General features: G+C 40.0%; 1 protein-coding gene across 2 annotated transcripts; it reads right to left on the bottom strand.

Annotated features, from left to right (window-relative positions):
* Positions 1–2484: 2484 nt before the first annotated feature.
* On the bottom strand, positions 2485–14134 carry inhbaa (inhibin subunit beta Aa). 2 transcript variants are annotated; one of them, XM_083547791.1, is made up of 3 exons: positions 14116–14134; positions 12955–13414; positions 2485–4935 (listed from the first exon to the last, which is right to left on the bottom strand). In XM_083547791.1, exons 2-3 carry the CDS (start codon positions 13367–13369, stop codon positions 4154–4156), a joined length of 1197 nt encoding a protein of 398 aa, XP_083403917.1. In that variant the 5' UTR covers positions 13370–13414; positions 14116–14134; the 3' UTR covers positions 2485–4153. The 2 variants fall into 2 exon arrangements, with proteins under 2 accessions (XP_083403917.1, XP_083403916.1); XM_083547790.1 differs by lacking the exon at positions 14116–14134 and having other exon boundaries at positions 12955–13709.
* Positions 14135–23528: the final 9394 nt, after the last annotated feature.

Consider the following 23528-nt stretch of genomic DNA (forward strand, 5'->3'; position numbering starts at 1 on the left):
AATACAGACAATCAACTCTAATTAGGTTGAAGTCTACAGTGCAGCACCATATAATATCTCTGAGGGAAAATCTCCAAAACAAGAGCTGTCAAAACTAATAAACTATGGGGTTTTCTATTAAATGAATCACTATGCTGATTGGAACTGTAACTCTTAGCATGCTGAGGTGAATTAAATTGTGTGGGAATGAGTGTGTGTTCTAAATGAATGACCATCCCGTGGTCCCCTGCCTGCACAGTCCTTTCCTCAAAGGAAACTCCTGCGCATTTGGTTTGTTCTGCCCTTTGATCGGCTCCTGAAGGAGTATTATCATGTGTCAGCCATTTCGGTCTTCCCCTCTGTCATTAGCTTAAGGCGGCTCTATTTTTAAGCAGTCGCTAAGAAACATTGCCTTACACCATCTTAAGTCGGCCATGCTAACTGCCTATGTGTCAATTTTATAAATTTTTTGTTTTGCCTACGTGTCTGTGTGTGTGTTTGGGTGTTCGTCTTCCTCAAGAGGATGTTTTGCAGTGTGCCAGCGTTGTTTGATCAGTGGCTATGGCTGGTCCACTTCCTATAAACCACCACGACTTCGCTCAACCTTTGCATGCAAAACTCTTAATATAGCAGCCATCTGGACTTGTGTGCAGATAATCACGCCAATTTAACATGTAAACTGTCATCCTCCTCGTATGCGGTTTGGGACCGTTTCCTTAGTGGCCACTGGAGTTTTTTTTTATAATTGAGGAGCTCCTTTGAAGTTGCAGTATACTACTATTAAAACCATGTTGCCTCAACTAGTACAACACATTTATTTCAGACAAGGATATACTTATAACACTTACTGAGTATGGGGATTACTCAGCTAATATACATGCCCCATTTTAAATTATTGTTTGTAAATTATTGTAAATGAATTAATGACCAATTAGTACAAATTTTTTTTTTTTCACACAGTATTGTATTATGAGCACATGCCTTTTGGTTATTTTGCTTTGTTAAGCAAAAATTGTATAAAATAACTATGTTATTAAAGTTTGGGTTTAAATGTTATTGTAAGTGTCCTCATCATATTTTTTGCTTGTACAACTGGTATCATTCATACCGTTTGTATATGCCTTTTTCTATTAAAAGTAAATAGATCATTTTCATTTAAGGAAAAACACATACAAATTCCCTTTAGGTTTCCTTCCTACCTGCAATGCTTTCGATAATCACATATATGCATTGAACAGTAACTCTAACAATTCCTTGAATAAATAAATTTAAAACCTAATAACTACACTTTTTAGGATAAAAAGACCACATAGAATATTTTTATAGAACGTTTATAGAGCCTTTTTCTTTATGTAATAGTTATTAGGTAGCTGGATACTTAATGGATTTTAGCATTCTAAAGAGTTTTTGTTTGGGATTTCCTTAAAGGACAACAATGATTTTTTTAAACATATAACAGTAGAGATTGTAAGAGGATTCTGAGGTTGCATTATTAGAATAGTTAAAAGTTTTATGTAGAATTTTGAGGTTTTCCTATCTATATATAAAATGAAATTCTTTTAAAAGCCCTTAAATATTTTTTATTATACTGCTTATTTCAATTAAATTATAGTGTATCATGCTAAGAAAGTGCCTTTCTGGAAGTTTAAAGCTTTTTCTAATGATAATTTTAGCTTTATGATAGACTATTCTCTATTGTTAATAAAACTATATTTAAATTAAAGTAAATTATTCCTAGTTAAGAGATGTTATAGAAGAAGGTTAAAGATTAAATAGAAGAGTATGGAGGATTCTTGTGTTGAAGTGATTTTATACTTTAAAGGTTTCCTTTATTTACCTCTCGGGGAACTAACCTTATAACAGAGCATTTCCCTTTTGGAAAACGTCCCAAATAGAGCTCTTTTTTTATGAAGCTGAAACCTTTAGGCACTTCAGGAGTTAATTCTTGAAAGTAAAGTACTATTTATTTTGTTGGAAAACTTAAAGAATGAGGAGTAAATTGTTTCTATCAGCTTTGATTAGTTTTAGCTGAACAGAATAATGTAAAGTATTTTAGTGTGATTTTTGATATGGACCATCTTGTGGGTTGGGTATGTGGTTTAGCTAAACATAAAATAAAGATGAAGTGGATGGAGCATGCAGAGCATCTCTTTACTGTGGCCACTCCTTCAGCTTCATGCTAGAACTTTTTCCACCAAATTGCTTTTAACCAATAATAACAAACACACATCTTTTTTAGTGTACAACCTTGTAACTTTAATGGTGAAGCAAAAAAATAGGGAAAATACTGTAAAATAAATTAGGTTAAAAAAACACAAGCACATTTTGTACAACAAAGCAATGCAACATATTGGTATTTTTATTTCCATATATACAGAATAAAAATATATATATATATATATATATATATACTTTTTAGTCTTAATCCACTTCTTTCAGTGTCATTTTTTGTCTGCATGAAGAAAAACAAAAACATATACCACATATAATTTTTTTTTTTCTAGATTTGAAATTTTTCACGTTTTTTATTTATCTATTTTCTTGTTGTTATTTTTTGTATGCATTCACACAGATCCTGACAATAAGCTTTTGTATTGTAATACGAATTTTTTTTTACTAAGTAATTGGTTTACTTTTTTTTTAAACATTGCATTAACCTGTTTTTAGAAGAAAAAATACAACATCTGTAAAAACAAAATGGTGACATTGTTTGGGCCATACAGGGTCATTCCAATATTTGGTGAATTATTTTATAAATACCTTAACAGATCATTCAGCAATTCATCCCCCAATTTTTTTTTCTTTAAATATCAACGCTGCACATTCATTTTCTTAAAAAAAAAAAAAAAAAAAAAAGCAAGAAGAGAACTCATATTTGTCGGTTTAAGTGCTGTGTTTAACATTTAGACCATTAAACACACATGGAGAGTGCAGCAGTGCAAAACAAACAAAAAATAAGCACAAAATATTGAGAATTATTATGGGATGGATCAGTTATTCAGGGCATTTGCTTGGGTTTGAACTGGACAACTTAGTAAAATATTGTTCTGGGAAAAAAACTATGTATAAAGCTAAAAAAAAATAATAATAATTAAAGTAACTAACTTAAAGTCTTTGGTGTTTAATTATTGAAAAAACTCTATGCAGATGTGTCCAGGTTTTTGTCTGTTCATCTCACTTTTCCTCACCTGGTCCAACTCACTTTATTGAAATTTTGTCCATTTTGAAGTGCTTTGTGTCTTCCGGCTAAATACCATTTGTATATGTGGATATGATGATGGTATAGTGCAAACTGTAAACGTTCGAAACGTCTCATTTTAAAAATAGATAAAAAGGAAAGAAAAATATTAGCATTATAAACATAAACTTATATTAATTAGAATAATAACAATAATAATAATAATAATAATAATAATAATAATAATAATAATAATAATAAAAATAATAATAAAACAGAAAGGTTTGGTTCCAGCAGCCCGTCAAACTTCTTTCAAGTATCTTTCAACACACACACACACTCATACACACACACACACAAGCACGCACATACACGTACATATACACGTACAAACATGGATAAGACATCAAATATACTTTCAAAAAAGTATAAAAAAGTCAACTTCCTTTTTTTTTTTAAGTTTGTAAAAGTAAATAGTTAACCAAACAACACATTGATGAAAAATAAATCTTAATACTTGACAAGTTGCATAGTTTTGAGATTTGCTTTTTCAGGCACCTCATCATCATGGTCACTCCCTTATGCGGGGCATGTTCAGAGCGACCGCACTGCACTCTCGCTCGCATAAATATCATCTCACCCCTTTCCCTCAGCTTTTCTAGCAAAAATATATTATATATATTCTTTTTTTCTGAAAGTGCCACAGAAACTGATATTCCCTGGATTTTCAGACAGCCAAGTTCAAGCAGCCACTGTGTCGAGAGAGAGGCCCGTCGTTGTATAGGATTTCAGAGTGTGACAGAGAGATTGACGGAGCTCATTCAAGCTCTTTCCCTCATCCCTTTCACCTCACTCCTTTTTTCTTTTTGCCCAAATCCATATTGTTAGAGGAACTGGTCCCTGTTCCCTCCCCACCCTGGCCTGTAAGCCATACTCAGCCTTTTTTTTTTCATGTCCTTCCCTGCTCTTTTCCTTGTCCTTGCATGTCTTTTTCTCTTACGAGCAGCCACACTCCTCCACGATCATGTGTTGGATGTCCTTCTTGACAATCTTCTGCTCCTCGTTGTAGTAGAGCATAGACATGTCGCGAAGGCGAGTGGGGACACAGCACGACCTGATGCTAGTGAAAGGGCTGTACCCTCTCATGCGGTAGTGGTTGATAACAGTGGAGTGGAAGGAAAGTGCTGAGCCCGTGATGCTAGCCACATGGCTCGGGCACTCGCCCTCACAGTAGTTGGCGTGGTAGCCTGTTGGCGCAATGATCCAGTCGTTCCAACCAATGTCTTTAAAGTTGACATAGAACTGACGCTTGCAGCACACACGTACCTTGCCGTCGCATTCCAGGCCACGCTTGCGGCGCCGTCTTGGCCCGTTGTCCTCCATTTGACGCACCACAGCCATCAGAAAGGGCCGGTGAGACTGTTCTCGCTCTCCTCCTCTTCCTCCTGGAGTCACCAGGACTGGTGTCACGCGAGCATCGCCGCAGGATGGGCATGAGATGCGCAGGTTCAGTGCATTTATGCCCCTTTCCAGCAGAGACTGCATACTAGACGCCACAGGGAAAGTGTGCCAGCCGCTGCGTCGGGTGTCAACTGTTTTCTCGGCCACCAGCTTTTCTCCAGAGCCAGACTGCTGCAGGAACAGCTGAATGGTTACGCTTGTGCGGGTGCGGTTGCCCTTCGGAAGACGGAGGAAAATCCAGACGTTGGCCTGCTCCACCGCAGACATCTCATAACCCTCTTTAGAGATGAGAAAGTTGATTAAACCTGAAGATTCACCTGAGGAATTAAACAAAAGGAGAAACAAGAAGGAAAAAAAATGTAGATTATTCATTAATTAGATATTTTTTAATTCATAAATTGGAAAGTTTAATTTTGCAGAATCAACCACATTAAAGATAGCTCTGTCTGGGAGTGGTAACATCAGTAGTTTGTTTTGTGTGTAGTGTTTTGTGTGTGGAGTGCAGTAATGTGTGTGCTTTGTATCTCTGGCAGTGACGCCATAGTTCAGGACTGACCAGCTCACCAGGATTTGAGCAACAGCCAGTTTTTTAAACAACGCTTCTTTTCAATATATCAAAGGCAGAAATTTGAATCAGTTCTGAAAACATCACGCAGACACACACACACAGACACACACACGCACACACACACACGCACACACACACACACACACACACACACACACACACACACACACACACACACACACACACGTCCCTCCCACTTAGCTCTGCCTATCCTACCTTGAAATGGAAATAACAGAGTACACTAACGCATAATAGCCGAGTACAGTAACACACGATGGCCGTGACAACACGCAGTACATGGTGTCCAGCTGCCAGCTTCTTCGATGTGGCGTGTTTTTAATAATTTGAGAGTCTTACATTGGCTTTGATCCGCTGCATTTTACAGACATAGCCGAGGTCTCTGGAAAGTCTCACATTGTGGATGAGTGGCCAACTTTTAAATGAATTCCCTCCACTCACTGAGACAAATCTTACAAAAAAAAAGCAGGACCTTTTTTAGGGAGCTTTAAGCTGTCGTTGGATGATGTGTCTGGCTGTAAATTATGAGTTCTGCTACAGCGTCTTCCACAATCACTTGTCAATTGACACTTCAGCAAACCCAATGATTACAAAGGCTGAGTTATGGTTTGGTTTTAAACTTCAAGTTAAACATATGTTTAGTTCATGAGAAAAGTGGTACATCTTAGAAGTGTGGACAGACAATATTTAATCCAATTTCTATTGTACCCTGCTGCATATTTATAGGATTACAACATGATAACAATGATGTCAGTTTGTGTGTGCGTGTGTGTGTGTGTGGGTATGTGTATGTGTTTACACATCCCAAGTCCCATCTGTCCAAACACAGAAATCGCTTCATGAACGGAGTCTAAAAATAATGGGCTTTTCCAGCATCGGCTAGCTCATTGTTTCCTTTTTAATCTGTGGTCTGCTAAAGAATGGCACGTCGTTAGCTTTCAGTAAGATGAGTAAACCCAGCTCGAGCTCTTCCTCAGCAAGGGTTTGGACCTACACAGAGAACTCACCCCCCACCTGGCTGAGTAGGAGAGTGTTTGGAAGCAGCCTTACTCCACATGATTCTCAATACATTTGTGAGAGAGAGGGAGAAAAAAAACCCTCTGAGCTGAAAGACGCACAATAATCCCTTAACAATAAACACCGGTGCAACCACGAGAGCGTAGTTTGCACAGCTGTCCCCCACACAAAGATGGAAAATAACATTTACACATTCTTCTCTTCCCCCCCGAATCCATGTCTTCAAACAGGGAGGAGGGAGCAATATAGGATCACCTGGGACCTTAAAGAGGTGTGTAGAGGGGGGGTAGACTTTTCTTTAAACACGGCTTTGGTTAATGCGTTCTCTAATCCTCATCTCTATCTAGTTTACCTTTGGGACGTGGTGGTGCTGGAGGGGATGATCATGCTCTTTGATCTCCTTGTTCGCCTCCTGTCATATTGTATAACTTCTTACGACCTGCGGCACCAAACCCGAAAGACAAATTTTGCAGAGCTAAAAAAAAATGAACAAACCTTCGAGTCAAAGAGATAGTAAGAGGATGTAGGGAGACGCCTTTCTTGTGGACGAACTTTGTGTTTGTTCTCCTCCTGGGGATGATTGTAATGAGAAGATGTGATTCGTCTTGAGCTAATTTGTTGACAGTACTGATTAAAGGAAACAGTTTTAGTCTGCAAGTGAAGACTGGCTTGATTGTTGCGGCTTACTGGGAGGGCTCATCACTAGTGACAAATGCTTCGACATGAACATTTCCGGTTAAAGGGTATGGCCTTTTGAGCAAACCGACCTCAAATCTGAGATCTTGTGGAGGATAACCTTAAGATAACCAGCCTTGACACCAAAATTTGTGAGCTGAAATAACGACAGAAGTTCTGCAATTCTTTCCAGTACCTTTGTATAAATTAGATGAGTGACCTATTTTCTGTTTTCACCAGCTGTGAACAAAAGCGAGCTATAAAATGCTATAATGATGAGTTGGTGTGTGTAAGATGGGTTCCTTCACTGCAGTACCAGACAGCATATTTCAAAATTTAATGTGGTCGTGGCAGCGATGAGGACAAATTTCAGAGACTAAACAACTCTGGTATGAATGTATTAAGATGCCAAATTCAAGCAACCGGTGAACAAAAGTAACACTGTCCATAAACTCCCATTCTCCTTTTATGTCTGCTGCATATTTCTAAGCCTTATATATTTTTAATTTGCTATGAATAAAACTTTCCACAGTCAGATTTTCAGTCAAGCTTAAAACTGAAGTAAGCAATAGCATGAAATGTTTAAACAAAAACAAACAGATTCCTTTTTTATATCTCTGAAACATACAGTGTGGTTATAGTGTGGTGTTTTAAGTGTTTGTGGACGCTATTGCATTAGCACTCAGATGTACGGCCCAGTTTCCCAAAGGTATCATAAATATACATTTCATAAGAGGACAAAGAGGCTCTATTATTAATTATATTTTTAATGCGGCACTGTTCAAATTCACCTCCTGCTTCAAAACTAGTGCAAAATGATTGACACTGTTGGGGAACCAATGACAATCAGAGTCGAATGTTCTGCTGCATAAAGTGCTCTCTTTCAACCTGATGTGCTCTATTTAATTGGACTTCTGTCATAATGGTTGTATTCTTTTACCCCTGATTACAAACTCTTAAATGTCTAGTTCATTTTACTGACCATGTAAGAGTTTATAATCAGGAAACACACTCTCAGAAAGCAGTGAAGTCCTACTATAGAAAAGCTTCCTTTTTGGAAAACTGCAAATAATCGGATCTTAATGTGACAGAGCGATAGAAATTACACGCAATTGCCTGGATTTCCACATGGCCTAAAAGACACATAAGGTTGCTGGAGAGAAAGCTGCGATGTAGCCGTGACTCATCGCTATCGCTTCGATCTTAATGATTATATCCGTTTCAGGATTAGCCTGCGACCATGCGTGTTCCCTTCCTGGAGCTGAGAGACAAACTAAACTGTTCATCTGTTAAAGCCGGCATCTGCAAGCCATCCAACCAATCACACAAACAACAGTGGATCATCTGCTGTCAGTTAGCAATAAGTGAAACGACTTCAACGTCAACGTACAGCGGTAGAAAAAATAGAGGACCAGTGTCTAAACCTTTCTCATAGAATTCAGAAAACAAGTTCTATATATCCTCAAATGTGTGTTGTATTAATATATGGCAATACTCCTTGAGGTATGAGGTGGAAAGTCATAATATTCTATAAGTATCTGTACTTGTGGGTTTTAATATAGTTCAATAGAAATTGATTTAATTGGAAAATTGAACTCAAATCTATCTACTGTATGTAGTGCTACACACACACAAGGTTTGTTATGTGACAGCTAGTTATTATCATATATATATATATATATATATATATATATATATATATATATATATATATATATATATATATATATATATATATAAAACAAAAAACAAACTCTCTTTCATCTTATCTTATCTTATCATATCTTATCAATACAACAGCATTGGAGTTGTTTTTGATGCTAGCAAAGACTAAAGGATTAGCACTAAAGCTGTGGTTAGTTAGCCTCAGCTCATCCCTTGGTTCTCAACCAGTCTTTGATTATTTAAGGTAGATGTCTTGATTTTTTTATTTCTTTTGTACTGTACTTTCAGACAGCAGATTTTATATATATATATATATATATATATATATATATATATATATATATATATATATATATATATATATATATATATATATATATATATATATTTGTTTTATTTATTTTTTTCCCTCCAAAGAATTTGGGTACTTTTACTCTTTCCCTCCAAAGAATTTGGGTACTTTTACTCCTTTTGCATGCTAAAATATGTTTTCAGATGGATGCTCTACATTCTTTCACTTAATATAGCTGAGATATCAGTCACAGTCATATATCCTGGAATACAGCTAACAATTACATCTAATGAGTTCACATAAATTGGTCTGAACTATTAATAGTAAAATATGCACTGAACTATGTAAGGTCTCTTAGGACTCATTAGAAAATACACCGCTTTATGATTTATGCTCTAAAACAAGGTCTTGTTAGCTTTTTGGGAATGTGTAGAGTTTGAACAGTGGTCTATAATCATTTAACAGTGGTTCATTTGTTCCCATGTGCTAACTTCCTGTATATCATTTTACATACAAACAATTTTCAAAATATTCCAGTCACAGGTTTGTTAATGGCAAATAAACATCCTAGCTGTCTTAGTGACGCACTAAAAGGCAAGCTTTGGTAATAATTACAGTCATAAGCCTGAAATGCAGGATATGGAGGTTATTGTGAGAGTTCTTAAATGACAAAACATACAGGAAAAAAAAGAGGAAGAGCAGAAAAGACATTAGTGTTGAGTCATTAATTCATGACACGTCAGGTCTCAGGGAAGTACTGTAGCAAGCACGCTTGTGTAATGCACTCAGAGTCCAAACAGTACACACACATCATTTACAGCTATTTTTTCATTATATTCTAGAATGTTCTGGGTATGCAGATGTTTTTTTGCACAGTCTCTGCATTAGTAAGGAATGTAATGGATGCATTCCTCATCCTACCAGAGCTACAGTTCAAAAACCAAGTTCCCAAGTCCTGGGCTAACCGTTGTTTTATTTTTAATCTTGCCATCCCCAAAGATATGGGAAAATATTTATAGGGGTCTGACTTTGTCACATCTTCATTGGACAGGCTCTTGGAACAAGCGGCTGGGTTACAGATTGTTTGCTCCCTGGCATGAGTTTCACACAGGACCAGAATAGCTTCTGTAAACCAAAGTCTTCTCTTTCTATCGCTATTGTTGCATGTGCATGGCATTACGCATAAAAGTTCATTGTGCTGAACGCTCAGAGAAAAATAACTACCCAGAGGCTGTATTTTTCTTCCTCTGACCTCTGGTGCTGAGCAGAGATTGATTGGTCCTCCGCTTTGACAAAGTCAAGGAGAAGCAATGCATTCCTAAGATATATATGTTGGCAAAGCTCTGGCGTGCCTCGCTCTTGTCAGCGATGTTTACAAAATCGCAGAATTCCTACAGTGTCTTAAAAAGGCACAAGCCTGTAACTGAGCAGCCGGAGTCACGTTTTGTGGACTTGTCCTCACACAGACACACTAACACAACTCCGCTGACATGAATTCAAACTAATGACAAAGCAGCCCTTGAAATGTGTTTCAACAAATATATAAAATATGACATGAAAGCTTTAGTACTGTAAACAGCACTGTGCTTTAAAAGGCAATAATTCACCCTAGTGTAAGCATGCTGAAGTCCCTGCCGTCCTTACGTATAAAGTCCTTGTCTCTGAATACTGATAGCCACATCAAGGTCCTGTTTTACCTCACATTACCTAGAAACTGAGAGGATTGCATGCTAATATTAATACAGCAAAATTTACAACAGAGTCAGTTGGAAAGTGGACGTAATTGTATTTTGGAGTGGAGCTTTAGTTTTGTTGATCATGAAAAGGATGAATTTCCAAATGTTGTAATCGGTGTGTTTATTCACTAGCTCTGAAGAATAATGCTATTGAGGAATCAGTTACAATCATAACATTAGTCATCAGGGGTGTGTGTGTGTGTGTGTGTGTGTGTGTGTGTGTGTGTGTGTGTGTGTGTGTGTGTGTGTGTGTGTGTGTGTGTGTGTGTGTGTGTGTGTGAGAGTTAGAGAAAGATGATATATGACTAATAAAAAGTATCATAATATCTTAAACATTAGAAAAGTGTGGATCTCTCTCTCTCTCTCTCTCTCTCTCTCTCTCTCTCTCTCTCTCTCTCTATCTATCTATCTATCTATCTATCTATCTATCTATCTATCTATCTATCTATCTATCTTTCTAAGCATCTATGTGGAGAAATGATGGCTCTAGTCAGCAGTAATTTATCCTTCTAAACTTTAAGGGACTATCAAATGCTCAAAACTACACTGGCATTTTATAAGGTTTTGTCGACAGGAACACGAAATGCGAGTTCCGGTTCCCTATTATTTCTTTTCTTGCCTTTCCTTGCATTTTCAGGTATTGTCTGGTTGCAATGCAAAAACCGCTCATTCACTCAGCACTCCTGCTTTCTGTGAATGGTGAGGGTCTTTTTCACGTGACTCCTCAATGGCAATCCCCCCTTGTGGTCACTTCTGAGAACAGCTCGTATAAACTGGAATGTGTAGAAAAAGCTGGAATTCAGCCACCTCGTAAAGCAAATTCAATTATGCAGGTAAGGTGAAGGAATTTCAAAGGAAGGTGAGAGAAAGTGTGAAGAAATTTTACTTCTGTTTCTGGTTTGGCTATTTACAGTGTAATAAGTGGGGTAATTAGTGTCAGGTGCTATGAGGGATATTGATCATGTGATCAATGTGAAATTTGAAAGTCCATCTAAGGCCAGTTTGCTGGCGTACAGATGCTGGCGGATGTCTGATCATCTGGGTCCAATTTTACATGGCAACGTGAAGAAAAGCAGGCAGTGCAGCTCTGCATGGAAACGATTTGTGTTGAGTGGAAGGGAATCGTCGAGATGAGCGCCTATGCCGTACGTTCCGGGGTTTGACTCTTTACCAATGTCATGGATTTAGTACAACTTAAAGTAAGATCTGCAAATGTTTGCACAACAGTGACGGTCTTAAAAGAGAAAATGTATTTAAGAGAATGATGAGAAGCTTCCTGACAACTTGGCTGTTTAACCCTTACACACACATTCCTTCCTGTGTTGTAAACACAGACTGTGTGTCACCTGTCTGTCTATAAAAACTAGTGTTGAGTCGAAACAATGTGCATTATTTGTGCATGTTTTTGCCGTTTTGAGTTTCAGTTTTAAGAGCAAATTTGTGCTCGACTTCAGTTAAGAAGGATGCCTTAAAGGGATGTGTCTTTTAAAAGCACACTATTGTTCCAGCTTTGGTGTGGTACTTAAGTACTTCAAGGATCCCTGCAGAGTCTCCCCTCATTTAAAGCTTCATGTAAACCCTAGGCTAAGATGAAGAAACTTCAGGTCTGTTTTGAAGTGACTGCTATTTGCGCTGCTCTTATGTTTGCTTCTGTGTCTCATTAACTTTTCCATTGCTTCTTTGTGCTCCAATTTAATTCTAAACTGCACGTCAAGCTTAATTATAACCAAACAGTCATTCGTTTCACCAAGAAGCTCGAATAGAAGCTCTGCACTCTGCTGTTCAGGAATGAGAAAATCCACCCGAGCGCTACAGCACATCGTCTCTGTCACGTCTCCCTGTAATGATCAATCGCTTCTGCTGTGTGACTCAGGAAGGAGCCCCCGTGTTTCTGTGCATAACAGATTTAACGCCACTTTTAAATGCTGCTAGGATTCTAACAGTTCACTATCTGCCCCTGTAGAAAACCTAGAAGTAAAAACTGGTAACTTTTTTCCCCTCAGAATGCAGACGGCTCCCTGGGAAGCCTGTCAGTCTGCAGGTAAGTGGCGTTTATGGCTGGGAAACTCAGTGGGGTTTCCCTGATAATCAGCAATTCTATAAAGCAGCAGGATGTTACTATGGTGGAGGAGGCGGAGGAGAAAGGCTGCACCACATTTCTAGCTATTCTCTCCTGCTTTGATGCAACAGGTTTTTCTTGCAAAAAGTTCAAATTCCTGTCTTCTCATCCACTTGTCAACTCTTTGGGCTTTTTGGGACGCTTAGATGCAAGTTTGGTCATTCTGAACATTTTCTCTCACACACATACCACACACACACACACACACACACACGCACACACACACGCACACAGATAAGGACTCACCAGCTTCAGCAAAGGTGATAATTTCAGTCTGCTCACTGTTCTCGGCCTCGAGGCGTCGGTGAGGTTCATCGTCGATCAGTACGCTGCCGTCCTTGGCAACGCGGCCCACGTGGACCTTGCGGATGGCATTGAGCAGGGCAGCGCGGGGCACTGGATGTGTGATGTTAGGCCGGTCCTGCAGGTGCAGCATGCTGAGGATGTGCCTCTTCACCGCCTCCACCACATCCTGCTGTGCCTCCTCCTCCTCCAACAGTGCCTCGGTGCCACTCCTTCGCAGCCTTGCCATGGCACAAGAAGGGCAGTCAGATGGTGAAGAGGGCGAGGATGCCAAGGTGCCTGAGGTGGCCATGGCGTTAAGAGAATAGCAGTGAGCCAGGAGCAGCAGGGTGACACTCGTAGCAGGCAGTAGCGTCATCCTTGGAGCAGAAATGATGCAAATTGTCCACAGCAGTCTAACTAACTAAAATAAGAAAAGAAGAAAGTTTTCCTCCTGAGCAAAATGTTCCTCCAAGAACTACCTGTGGATGTCTTCAGTCTGACAGGTTTGGAAAACAAAAAGTTTGACTTACTAAATTAAAGGAAAGGCTTTTTAAAAAAGGGTATCCTTTTGGATAAAATAAGCTGCTGTGAAGAGAGGTGATGACTGAAGAGGATGAATAGTTCTGCCGGTTGCTTCACTTGTAGGTGTTTTTCTCGTTCTCTCCCTCTCTCTTTCTCTATCTCTCTCCTGCTTCTGGGTCTCTGAGAAGTTTGGATGGCAAAGGCAGGCGTCTTGTGGACGAGCCCTTGGGAAGCAGTGAAGAGCTCTGGGACTGCTCACTATGCACGAGGTAAATGGTTTTGAACAAGTGGGCTGGGCTCTCTCTCTCTCTCTCTCTCTCTCTCTCACACACACACACACGCTCTGTCTTTCTCCTTCTTCTCTACTCTGACTCCACTTTCTGTCTTACTGTAATTATACTTCTTTTCCTCCCTCCCCTCACCCCTCCTCCCCTTTCTCTCCCGCCCCCCCTTCTCTCTCTTTTTTCTCTCTCCCATTTTTCTTTTTTGGTGTGTTCTATTTGTAGGGAACTCCCCCACTCCCCCCCCCACCCCCCCACCATCCACATACAGGGATTTTGCTAGGCAGACATGACACACGATTTGTTAATGAGTGCTTACCTACACTTACGAGTCATCATGTCGTCAGTTCAGACAGCCCGCAGTTTGCGCACTCATATCCACCAGTTTAGTCACACACTTCTGTAGCAGCGAGGTGGATTATACCTACAGAAAGCAGTAATATTCAGTCTTAGATGGGTCTTTGTCGTTGCAGATAGTAGAGATAATACAGAGGTTGTACCATGATGCTTCACTGCTTCAGAATGGCATGTCTCAGAAAAACTATAACACACTTTGTTAATAAAGAAAGAAAGAAACTTTGTACTGGTCACGTGTACTTAATTCTACATTACTCAATTCTACTAAATGGTTATTCAAAGGAAAGAAAAAAGAATCACTTCCTAAATCAAAATTTATTTTACCCACCACACAAAAGCACGCACACACACACACACTTTGTGCTAAATTACTAGGACGTGCCCGGAAGGCTCACTTCCTGTTTAATTAGCCAAACTTGGACATCTGGGATCCTCAGCGTTACGAGCCGCTGGCTGTGACATCATCAAAGTCTGAAAAAGGGGGTTTGTGTGAGTGTGTGTCTGAAAGTTAGTCAATTTATACATGCAAAGTCACTTATAGGAGTCACCATGTGGAGCACGTCACGTAGACACGCTCTCAGCTGTGCGTCTAATACCGGATTACTCACTTCACAACGTTTGAATCGAAAAATCTTGTAGTTAATACTGATTATTTCCAAACTGTCTAAAAGCAGATTATATAAAAATTATTATTGGATCAAAAAGACAATATATTACAGATGTCCATTTCTTGGTGGTTCATGTGTCATCTTTTTTTTCTGAGATTGGATACGAGATTGATTTTTATATTACTTTTAATAAATATTAGTGACTAATATTTGTGTTTTAGTATTTTTTTTAGTATTTTTTTTTACATTCTCAATTCGAGTATGCGGTTAATGAGCTGAAAAACGACCGTGGTGGCTCCTTTAGGAAATCATGATACATTTAGAAGGTTGCTCCCTCTTGTGGGACATATGGCTCATTGCAATGAAAATTTAGCAGTGAATAAAAAACTAAAAATGACAAACTATATACAATTAATTAATATTAAGAGGGGAAAACTATGAATCTTTGTAACAAACAGCAAATAAGCCCTAATGTATTACATTTATAGAATTTGAAAGATTTTCCATATCGGGAGCAACTTTCAATTATCTTTTTATTAGTACAACTGAGCAGATGAGGGTTAAGGGCCTCACTAAGGGGCAGTAGCAGCTTGGTGGTGGTGGTAGGAATTTAATTCACAAATTTCTCATCAGAAGTCTATCATCTTAAGCGTTGAGCTACCTCTGTTACAGGATGTATGACAATGTATCTAACAAAAGTTTATGGACACTTCCACAAACTTTGAACTGAGAGGCCCAAATCTGTTCCAGAATGACAATGCTCCTGTATACAACACGAGCGCCATGAAGACACAGTGTGTGAAGTTTGGAGTGGAAAAATGTGTCCTGCCCAGAGCCCTGAACTCAACCCCACTGAACAATCCTCACACAACATCAGGGTCTGATCCCAATAATGCTCTTGTAGAAATTGTTCAGCAAGGGTGTGATAGTCAAGAGTCCACAAAACATTGGTGAATATAGTGTATCTATCTATTAAGGGTGACGCTATCTTCATTTCCTCCGTGCTCCAAATTTCTGCATTTATGGATTTAAATCCAGCATGGGCAAAGCCCAAACCCTTTTTCAATGCCAAGAACAACTGTGTGATGTTCACATTTACAGCATTTGGTAGATGCCCTTTTTCAGAGTGATCAATTACTTCACTGATGCAACTGAGCAGTGGAGTATTTACTGTAGGGCCTTGCTCAAGGGCCCAGCGAAGGCAGCATGGTGGTGATGGAATTTGAACTCATGACCTTCCAATGAGAATTCCAGTGTCTGAGCTGCCACTTCCTGTTTCGCGCTAACTAGTCCTAATCACCAAATTTCTTAATTAATCTAGTGAACTAATAGTAAATGGAAGTTTTTAAAATCTTAATTACACATTTTTTTTTTCTGTACCTCTCATCCGATCAGTTTGGTTGGTTTTTATCCGACATATTAGCAACCACACACCACACATCCTGGTAATGCAGTTGATAAGGAAATGCATCATGTTGCACCCCACCTTGTGTCACCATCAATGAACATGGTTTTACTTTGTCCTGCCAGCTTTATATCTCTCCTTTTGCTTATTGCCGATTAGAATCTCTTTCCTGATACACATCCCGTTTCAACCACATGAACATTTCTGGTAAGGATTCTGCATAATATTTTGTGTATTATTTGATAAAATCAGAAGAGAATGAATGTTAAAATTCGTGTTTTGTTTATTTACCTTTGCAACTCTAGTCACTATAGCGTTCCTTAATCTTTCTTTATTTTTTCACTTGCATTTGTGTTCTTTGTTTTGATCTTTCTGGTTTTCTCGAGTAGATTTGGAGCTATAACTATATGTAATTACATAGTAATATACCAATATCTTACATTTAGTTTTCACATACATCTCAGTTTTCTCTTTCTTTTGGCTGCCCCTTTTATTTTAGATCACCTCCTCTTCCATCCCTGTCTATCTAATAATCCCTTCCTCAGCTGTGTATATTACAAACACAGGTGAAGGCGACACTTTGATCAGTTCACACAAACAATTTCTGTGGGGTCCTGGCAGAGGATGGAAGGGATTTGTGCCAAATCAGACCACCGGATTAGAGAATGTGAGTGGAGTGCCAGTACTCTGTGGGGTGGAGGCAGGAGCCATGACATGCTTAAGGACAGAGATTTAGATCAACATTTTATTTGGGCAGGATTATGCTTAAGGTCATGAAAAATGAAGCCCTTAGTTAAATGCAGTTGAAGCTAGAAGTGTAGCTCAGTTCTTCCCTTATGTGGATCAAAATTTTAAATAGAAAATGAATATGATCTAGTTGCAGTACAAAAGTATTTGCCTTACTCTTAACACACTAGTCTATTAACAGAATGATATTAATTAGTCAAAACCTGAATTATTATCTATTTCAATTATCATAAGCCCAAAAACCTTTTTTCAACTACTTAAAAAAAATGTGCATAAATAAAACCACAGCTGTTGTGGTGAGTTCAAGTCAGGATTTATCTCAAAGCAGCTTTACACAGATAATGTGGTGATAAAAAATTAATATGTTTTTTATAAGTTTAAGTTTGTCCCTGATGAACGAGCCTGTGGCGACTGTGGCAAGGAAAAACTCCCCGAGATGACATAAGGAAGAAACCTTGAGAGGAACCAGACTCAAGAGGGAACTCATCCTCATCTGGGTTGCACCGAATGTCCATTTATTGCAGATATACGATGTTACGGGGTGCAGTGTTGGTGATCAGAAGCAAAATGTAGTTCTGAGCCAATGTAGCAGACTGTTGACATTAACTACAGTCCAAATCCATCCTCAAAGCTCTCATTCTTACTCCGGAATTTCATGGAACCACCCAAGGCGTTGATGAGAAACCGTCCCCAGCTGCACAGCGTGGCCTTCAAATGAAGAGAACACTATCCAGAGGCAGGCCTGGATGAAGTGGGAAGATCCACGGAGGGGAGAGGGGCAGGAACAGTGGTCACTAGAACCTCAGGAGCATGTTTAACTCGACCGAGAGAGAAGAGGGGTGACAGGAAGAGATGGATTATTATGTGTCCTTTTTGTTAAATGACAGTTATGGTCACTGTGCATCCTCCATCATTTATTTTCTCCAAGTGTTCTGCTTGCTGTTGAACTGATGCTAAACTGTTGGTAATAAGTAGAAACCACCGAGCGCCAATCAAAACAAGCTCAAAACTGAGCATGTGCTCTACCCTGATTAGTGGTTTGTTGCATGTATGAACTGTTATGTTTTTATCCACTTATAAATAAAAAGAAATGACTGATTTCTTAAAGTGTAGTTAAGAAAAAGTAAGATATTTGATTTTAAAATGTAGTGATGTTAAAGTAAAAGTCCCCTCAAACGGAAACCTTTAGTAAAGTACAGATACATGAAAAAGCTACTTAAGTACAGTAACAAATTACATGTACTTCCTTACTGTCCACCACTGGTTATAAACAATGTTAGCCCTTTTTTAATGCACAATAATCATTGACATATAATAGGTATCTTATTAGGTAATAGGTATCTTAATAGGTATATTAGGTGTCCTGACCAAGAAAAAATAGGGAAATAAAGGTGAACAAGTGAAGTGGACAATCAAGTTCAATGGAAATAGAGCTATTAATGATATGCTTAAATGCTATTTTCAATGCTATGCTTGTGTGTAGCTTGCTCCAGGAGAGAGCTCTTCGAGGAGGGCTGTTCTGGCCCTTAAAGTTAAACATGCTCCTGAGGTTCCAGTGACCACTGTTCCTGCCCCTCCCCCCTTCGTGAATCTTCCCACTTCGTCCAGGCCTGCCTCTGGATAGTGTTCTCTTCATTTGAAGGCCACTCTGTGCAGCTGGGGACGGTTTCTCATCAACGCCTTGGGTGGTTCCATGAAATACCGAAGTAAGAATGGGTGCTTTGAGGATGGATTGGACTGTACCCAACGTCAACAGTCTGCTACATTGACTCAGGACTTCTATTTGCTTCTGATCATCAACACTGTACCCCGCAACATCGTATATTTGCTATAAATGGACATTCGGTGCAACCCAGATGAGGATGGGTTCCCTCTTTAGTCTGGTTCCTCTCAAGGTTTCTTCCTTTGCCATCTCAGGGAGTTTTTCCTTGCCACAGTCACCACCGGCTTGCTCATCAGGGACAAACTCACTAATAAAGAACATGTTGACTTTTAATCACCACATTATCTGTGTAAAGCTGCTTTGAGACAATGTTCATTGTTAAAAGCACTATACAAATAAAAATGAATTTATTGAAATTAAATGGAATAACCCTTATTCAGCCCACCTCTTGAGCCCCAATGTTTCTCTCTACGCTAATGTAGTAGGGCTGAAGGAGTGCGGTTGTGGAATGATACCCCGGGATGGGGAGATGCTGACTGGCTATCTCTCCCTGGGTGATGCCTCATCCTTTAAGGCCTGCCTAATATGCCGGCTGCCTGCACACCATTGCTGTGTTACAGGCTTAGAACTTGGCAAGGGAATGCCTATGGGCAGCAATAAGGTTAAACAGCTGTGTCATGCATCAGACCTTCATCTAAGGGACACAAAGGAGACCGCTAGGGCCATTGGCCAGTCTATGTCTGCCCTAGTCTCCACAGAAAGACACCTGTGGCCGACAGGGAAAAAAGCCATTCTGCTGGACGCCCCTGTGGTGCAGACCGGCCTGTTCTCCGAGGCCACAAATACGGTAATTTACAAGTTTCAGGAGGCCAAAAAACAGTTGGTGGCATTCCAGCAGTTTCTCCCTCGTTGCTTTCATGGGGCTGCTCGACAGGCGCAAGCACTACGTTTAGGTTTGGATCTATGTTAGCTGAAAAGCTCTCTATTGAGACTCAGGTCCAGATGCTCACCCTGAAACAGGTCGTGTCCCAAATCAGGTCAGAGGACTGGTTTGTCATGATAGAGCTGAAGGATGCTTATTTATACGTATCCATCCTTCCTTCACACAGGAAGTTCCAAAGGTTTGCTTTCGGGGCCGAAGCTTACCAATATTGAGTCCTTCCATTCGGCCTTGCACTTTTACCCTGCACCTTCACAAAGTTTGTGGATGCGGCTCTGGCTCCACTGAGACTCCAGGGTATCCGCATACCAAACTATATTGATGACTGGTTGATATTAGCTTGATCAAAGCACCTGGGGACCCGGCATCGAGATGTCGTTTTCGCCCATTATAAAGGAATTGGGGTTAAGACTGAACGCCAAGAAAAGTGTACTTCCTCTGGTACAGAGAACCACCTATCTAGGCGTAGTGTGGGATTCGACCGTTATGCGGGCGCAGTTGTCTTCAGCATTAGTTAAGTTTATCGTCATCGCCTTCAAGAAAGTAAGCGAAGGCCAGCTACTCACTGTGAAGCAGTTTTAAAGACTGCTGGGTCTGATAGCAGCTGCATCCTATTGTGAACCTCACGGGTTGGGCGGCGGTCATAAGTGGCCACTCTGCCCAAGGTCTATGGAAAGCGCCTCATCTCTTGTGGCACATCACAAACGGAGATTTTGCTCATCGGCCCAAAAAATAGTACACAGAAGCTCCAGCATCTCAGCCTGCATTTAGACGGTTGTTCTGTAACTACTAGTTCAACGGTAAAAGACCTGGGAGTTATTTTAGACAGCAACTTATCTTTCAAAAATCACATCAATCAAGTTACAAAAACAGCCTTCTTTCACCTTAGAAATATTTCTACGCTAAGAAATATGTTATCTATATCTGATGCAGAGAAGCTCGTCCATGCGTTTATGACCTCTAGAATAGACTACTGTAATGCATTACTAGGTGGATGTCCTGCATCATTAATAAACAAGCTTCAGTTAGTTCAGAATGCAGCAGCAAGAGTTCTTACTAGGTCAAGAAAATACGATCATATAACCCCAATCTTATCGTCCCTACATTGGCTTCCTATTAAGTTTCGAATAGACTACAAACTACTGCTACTCACTTATAAAGCACTAAATGGTTTGGCTCCCATGTATCTATCCAGTCTCTTAACACGCTACAATCCGTCACGCTCCCTGAGATCTCAAAACTCTGGGCTTCTAGTAGTTCCTAGAATAGCAAAGTCCACTAAAGGCGGTAGAGCATTTTCACATTTAGCTCCTAAACTCTGGAATAGTCTTCCTGACAGTGTTCGGGGTTCAGATACACTCTCCCAGTTTAAGTGCAGATTAAAAACATATCTTTTTAGCAAAGCCTACACATAACACACATCACACACATCACATCATAACCTTGTGCTCCAGAACATCTGATCACATGCACATTATCAACTTGTGCTGTTAATATCATGAACAGCAGCTACGCTAATTCCTCTCCACTGCTTCTCTTTCTCTCCCCATCCCGAGGCATCCTGAGGTTTGGCCAGCTCCAGTCACGTCCCACCTCGTGAAGATTATGGACCTATGGATGATCATGGAGAAGTAGATGCCGAGTGTTTAAAGGCCCTGGCATGGAGAAGCTGATGCTGGATCTATGATGATCACAAATTGTTCTGTATTGTTGAAAGATTTATGACCAAACTTTTGATGTCACCCATATGAGGATGGGTTCCCCTTTGAGTCTGGTTCCTCTCAAGGTTTCTTCCTCATATCATCTAAGGGAGTTTTTCCTTGCCACTGTCGCCACGGCTTGCTCATCAGGGACAAACGCACACCATTCACCTTCACTGTTGTTTTCTGTAAAGCTGCTTTGAGACAATGTCTGTTGTGAAAAGCGCTATACAAATAAACTTGACTTGACTTGACTTGACATCAACTGATGCTGGCAATGCTTCTAGAGTTGAAGCATTTATTTTCAGACCTTAGGGGCCATCATTTGCTGGTCTATACAGACAACACATTAACCACCAGGGGTCTTCACGCTCGCCTTCTTTACAAGCTGGCACGACTGATCCTTCTGTAGGTCCAAGGAAAGCTGTTCTCACTGAGAGAACTATACAGCCCAGGGCAGCAGAATCAAGGAGCAGACACCCTTTCAAGGCAAGGGCCAAAGCCCAGGGAATGGAGGCTACACCCAGAAGTGGTGAAGCAAATATGAAGAAGATTTTTTACAGACCACAAGTGGACCTGTTTGTGACTCAAGACATAGACAGAAGTAGAACTGTCCCCTCTGGTTCTCTCTCACTCACCCAGCCCCTATTGGGCTGGATGCCATGGTACAGGCATGGCCGAGGCTCCACCTGTACGCTTTTCCCCCTGTAGCACTGCTCCTGGGAGTTCTGGAGAGAGTTTGCCGGGATAGAGTCCATCTCCTCCTGATTGCCCCATGATTGCCATGATTCGCCGACCTGGTAAACCTTCTCGAACATTCCCTGGGGGTTTTTTTCCCAGGAGGGGCCTTCTCTCTCAAAGTGGCACCTGTTTACTACATGGTTTGTAGGTCACCACAAAGACCCAGTTAACTGCCCGGTATGGAATTTCTTCAAGAACAGCTCGCCAAAGGGTTGTCTCCTTTCACCCTAAAGGTTTACGTGTCCGCTATTGCGGCTTATTATTCTCTGCTTGCCAAGCAGTCACTAGGGAAAAACCCATTAGTGACGTGTTTCCGCTGCGGTACCCTAACCGAGAGTGCCTGTATGGGACCTGGCCATTGTTCTGGAGGCCTTGTCTAAGCCTCCCTTTCAACCCTTGTCTGAAGTGCCCTTTAAATTTTTGTCAGTCAAGATTTTTTTTGGGGGAAGTGGTGGCTCCAGCGGTTAAGGCGCTGGGTTACCGATCGGAAGGTCGGGGGTTCAAGCCCTGGTATCGCCGAACTGCCACTCTTGGGCCCTTGAGCAAGGCCCTTAACCCTCTATGCTCCAGGGGACCCTTACGAGAAAAATAAATCAAGGACCGACGTCCGTGTGGAGAAAGTCAGACCAGCTGTTTGTCTGCTATGGTCCTCCAGGGTATCTCTCCATTACATTTGCAACGCTGTGTGCTGTTCCACCCCACTGACCTTTGTCAGGTCCTACAGCCTTGACCATAGTGGCACTCCTGGCCCCTCTGTCCTTAAACCTAGCAGTGCCCATGCACACTAGGCAGGGATTGGTCTAAAAAAAATCAATGAGGCAGTTTGCATTTTAAAAAAAACTTAGCAGACCATCCTAGTAAACCCTACATTTTACAGAAAAAAGATCTTCAAATATTTATTGGATACTAAAGATTCTTACCTTCCAAGAAGAATATGTTTTATTTAAAATCTTGTGATAGGAAAACACTATGGACAATAAAGTGTGGCATTCTAAAATCTGTTGTCAGAAGGGAGATGATACATGCATTATTAAACATTTTTTTAATTATGATATTATGTAATTTAAGTTTATGGTTATAGCTGTTGTATTGTGTGCATTGTTTTGTTTTAAATAAGGAATTTGCCTTAGGCTCAACACATGCTTTGGCATATTGGGCAAATTTGAATTAACTTGACTCAAGATATTTCTATTTCTGTTGCTATTCTCCACAAACTTCAGAACAATGAGGTGATTGAAAACATACACAGAGGATGTAAAAGGTTTTCTTGAGGTCTAATTTAAAGGCAGGGTGTACTGTATTTAGGTAATTCTTTGATGAAAGAACAATACAGAATGCAGATATTTCTTCTTTGAATATGAAGTATTTATTATAGGACTGCAAATAAATGGGTTCTAAAACATAATGTACTTACAAGAAAATACAATAATTTCCTGCTTCACCAATAGTATGGAAACCAGGATATTAGAAAGAGATAGCTAAAGTGATAAGATTTTTATTAAAGAACTGGGTTTTCAGAGACTTGCTGTAATACATATAACAGCAGCATGTCAGGTCAACAATCCAGCCTA

Source organism: Silurus aristotelis, assembly GCF_946808225.1.
Source record: "Silurus aristotelis genome assembly, chromosome: 1".
Taxonomy (NCBI): Eukaryota; Metazoa; Chordata; class Actinopteri; order Siluriformes; family Siluridae; genus Silurus; species Silurus aristotelis.

Excerpts from the sequence above, each read along its gene's own strand:
- inhbaa (XM_083547791.1), bottom strand. The coding sequence starts at position 13,369 with ATGACGCTACTGCCTGCTACGAGTGTCACCCTGCTGCTCCTGGCTCAC. Across the intron at positions 4,936-12,954 it reads TATCACCTTTGCTGAAGCTG|GTGAATCTTCAGGTTTAATC; the intron begins GTGAGTCCTTAT and ends TTAATTCCTCAG.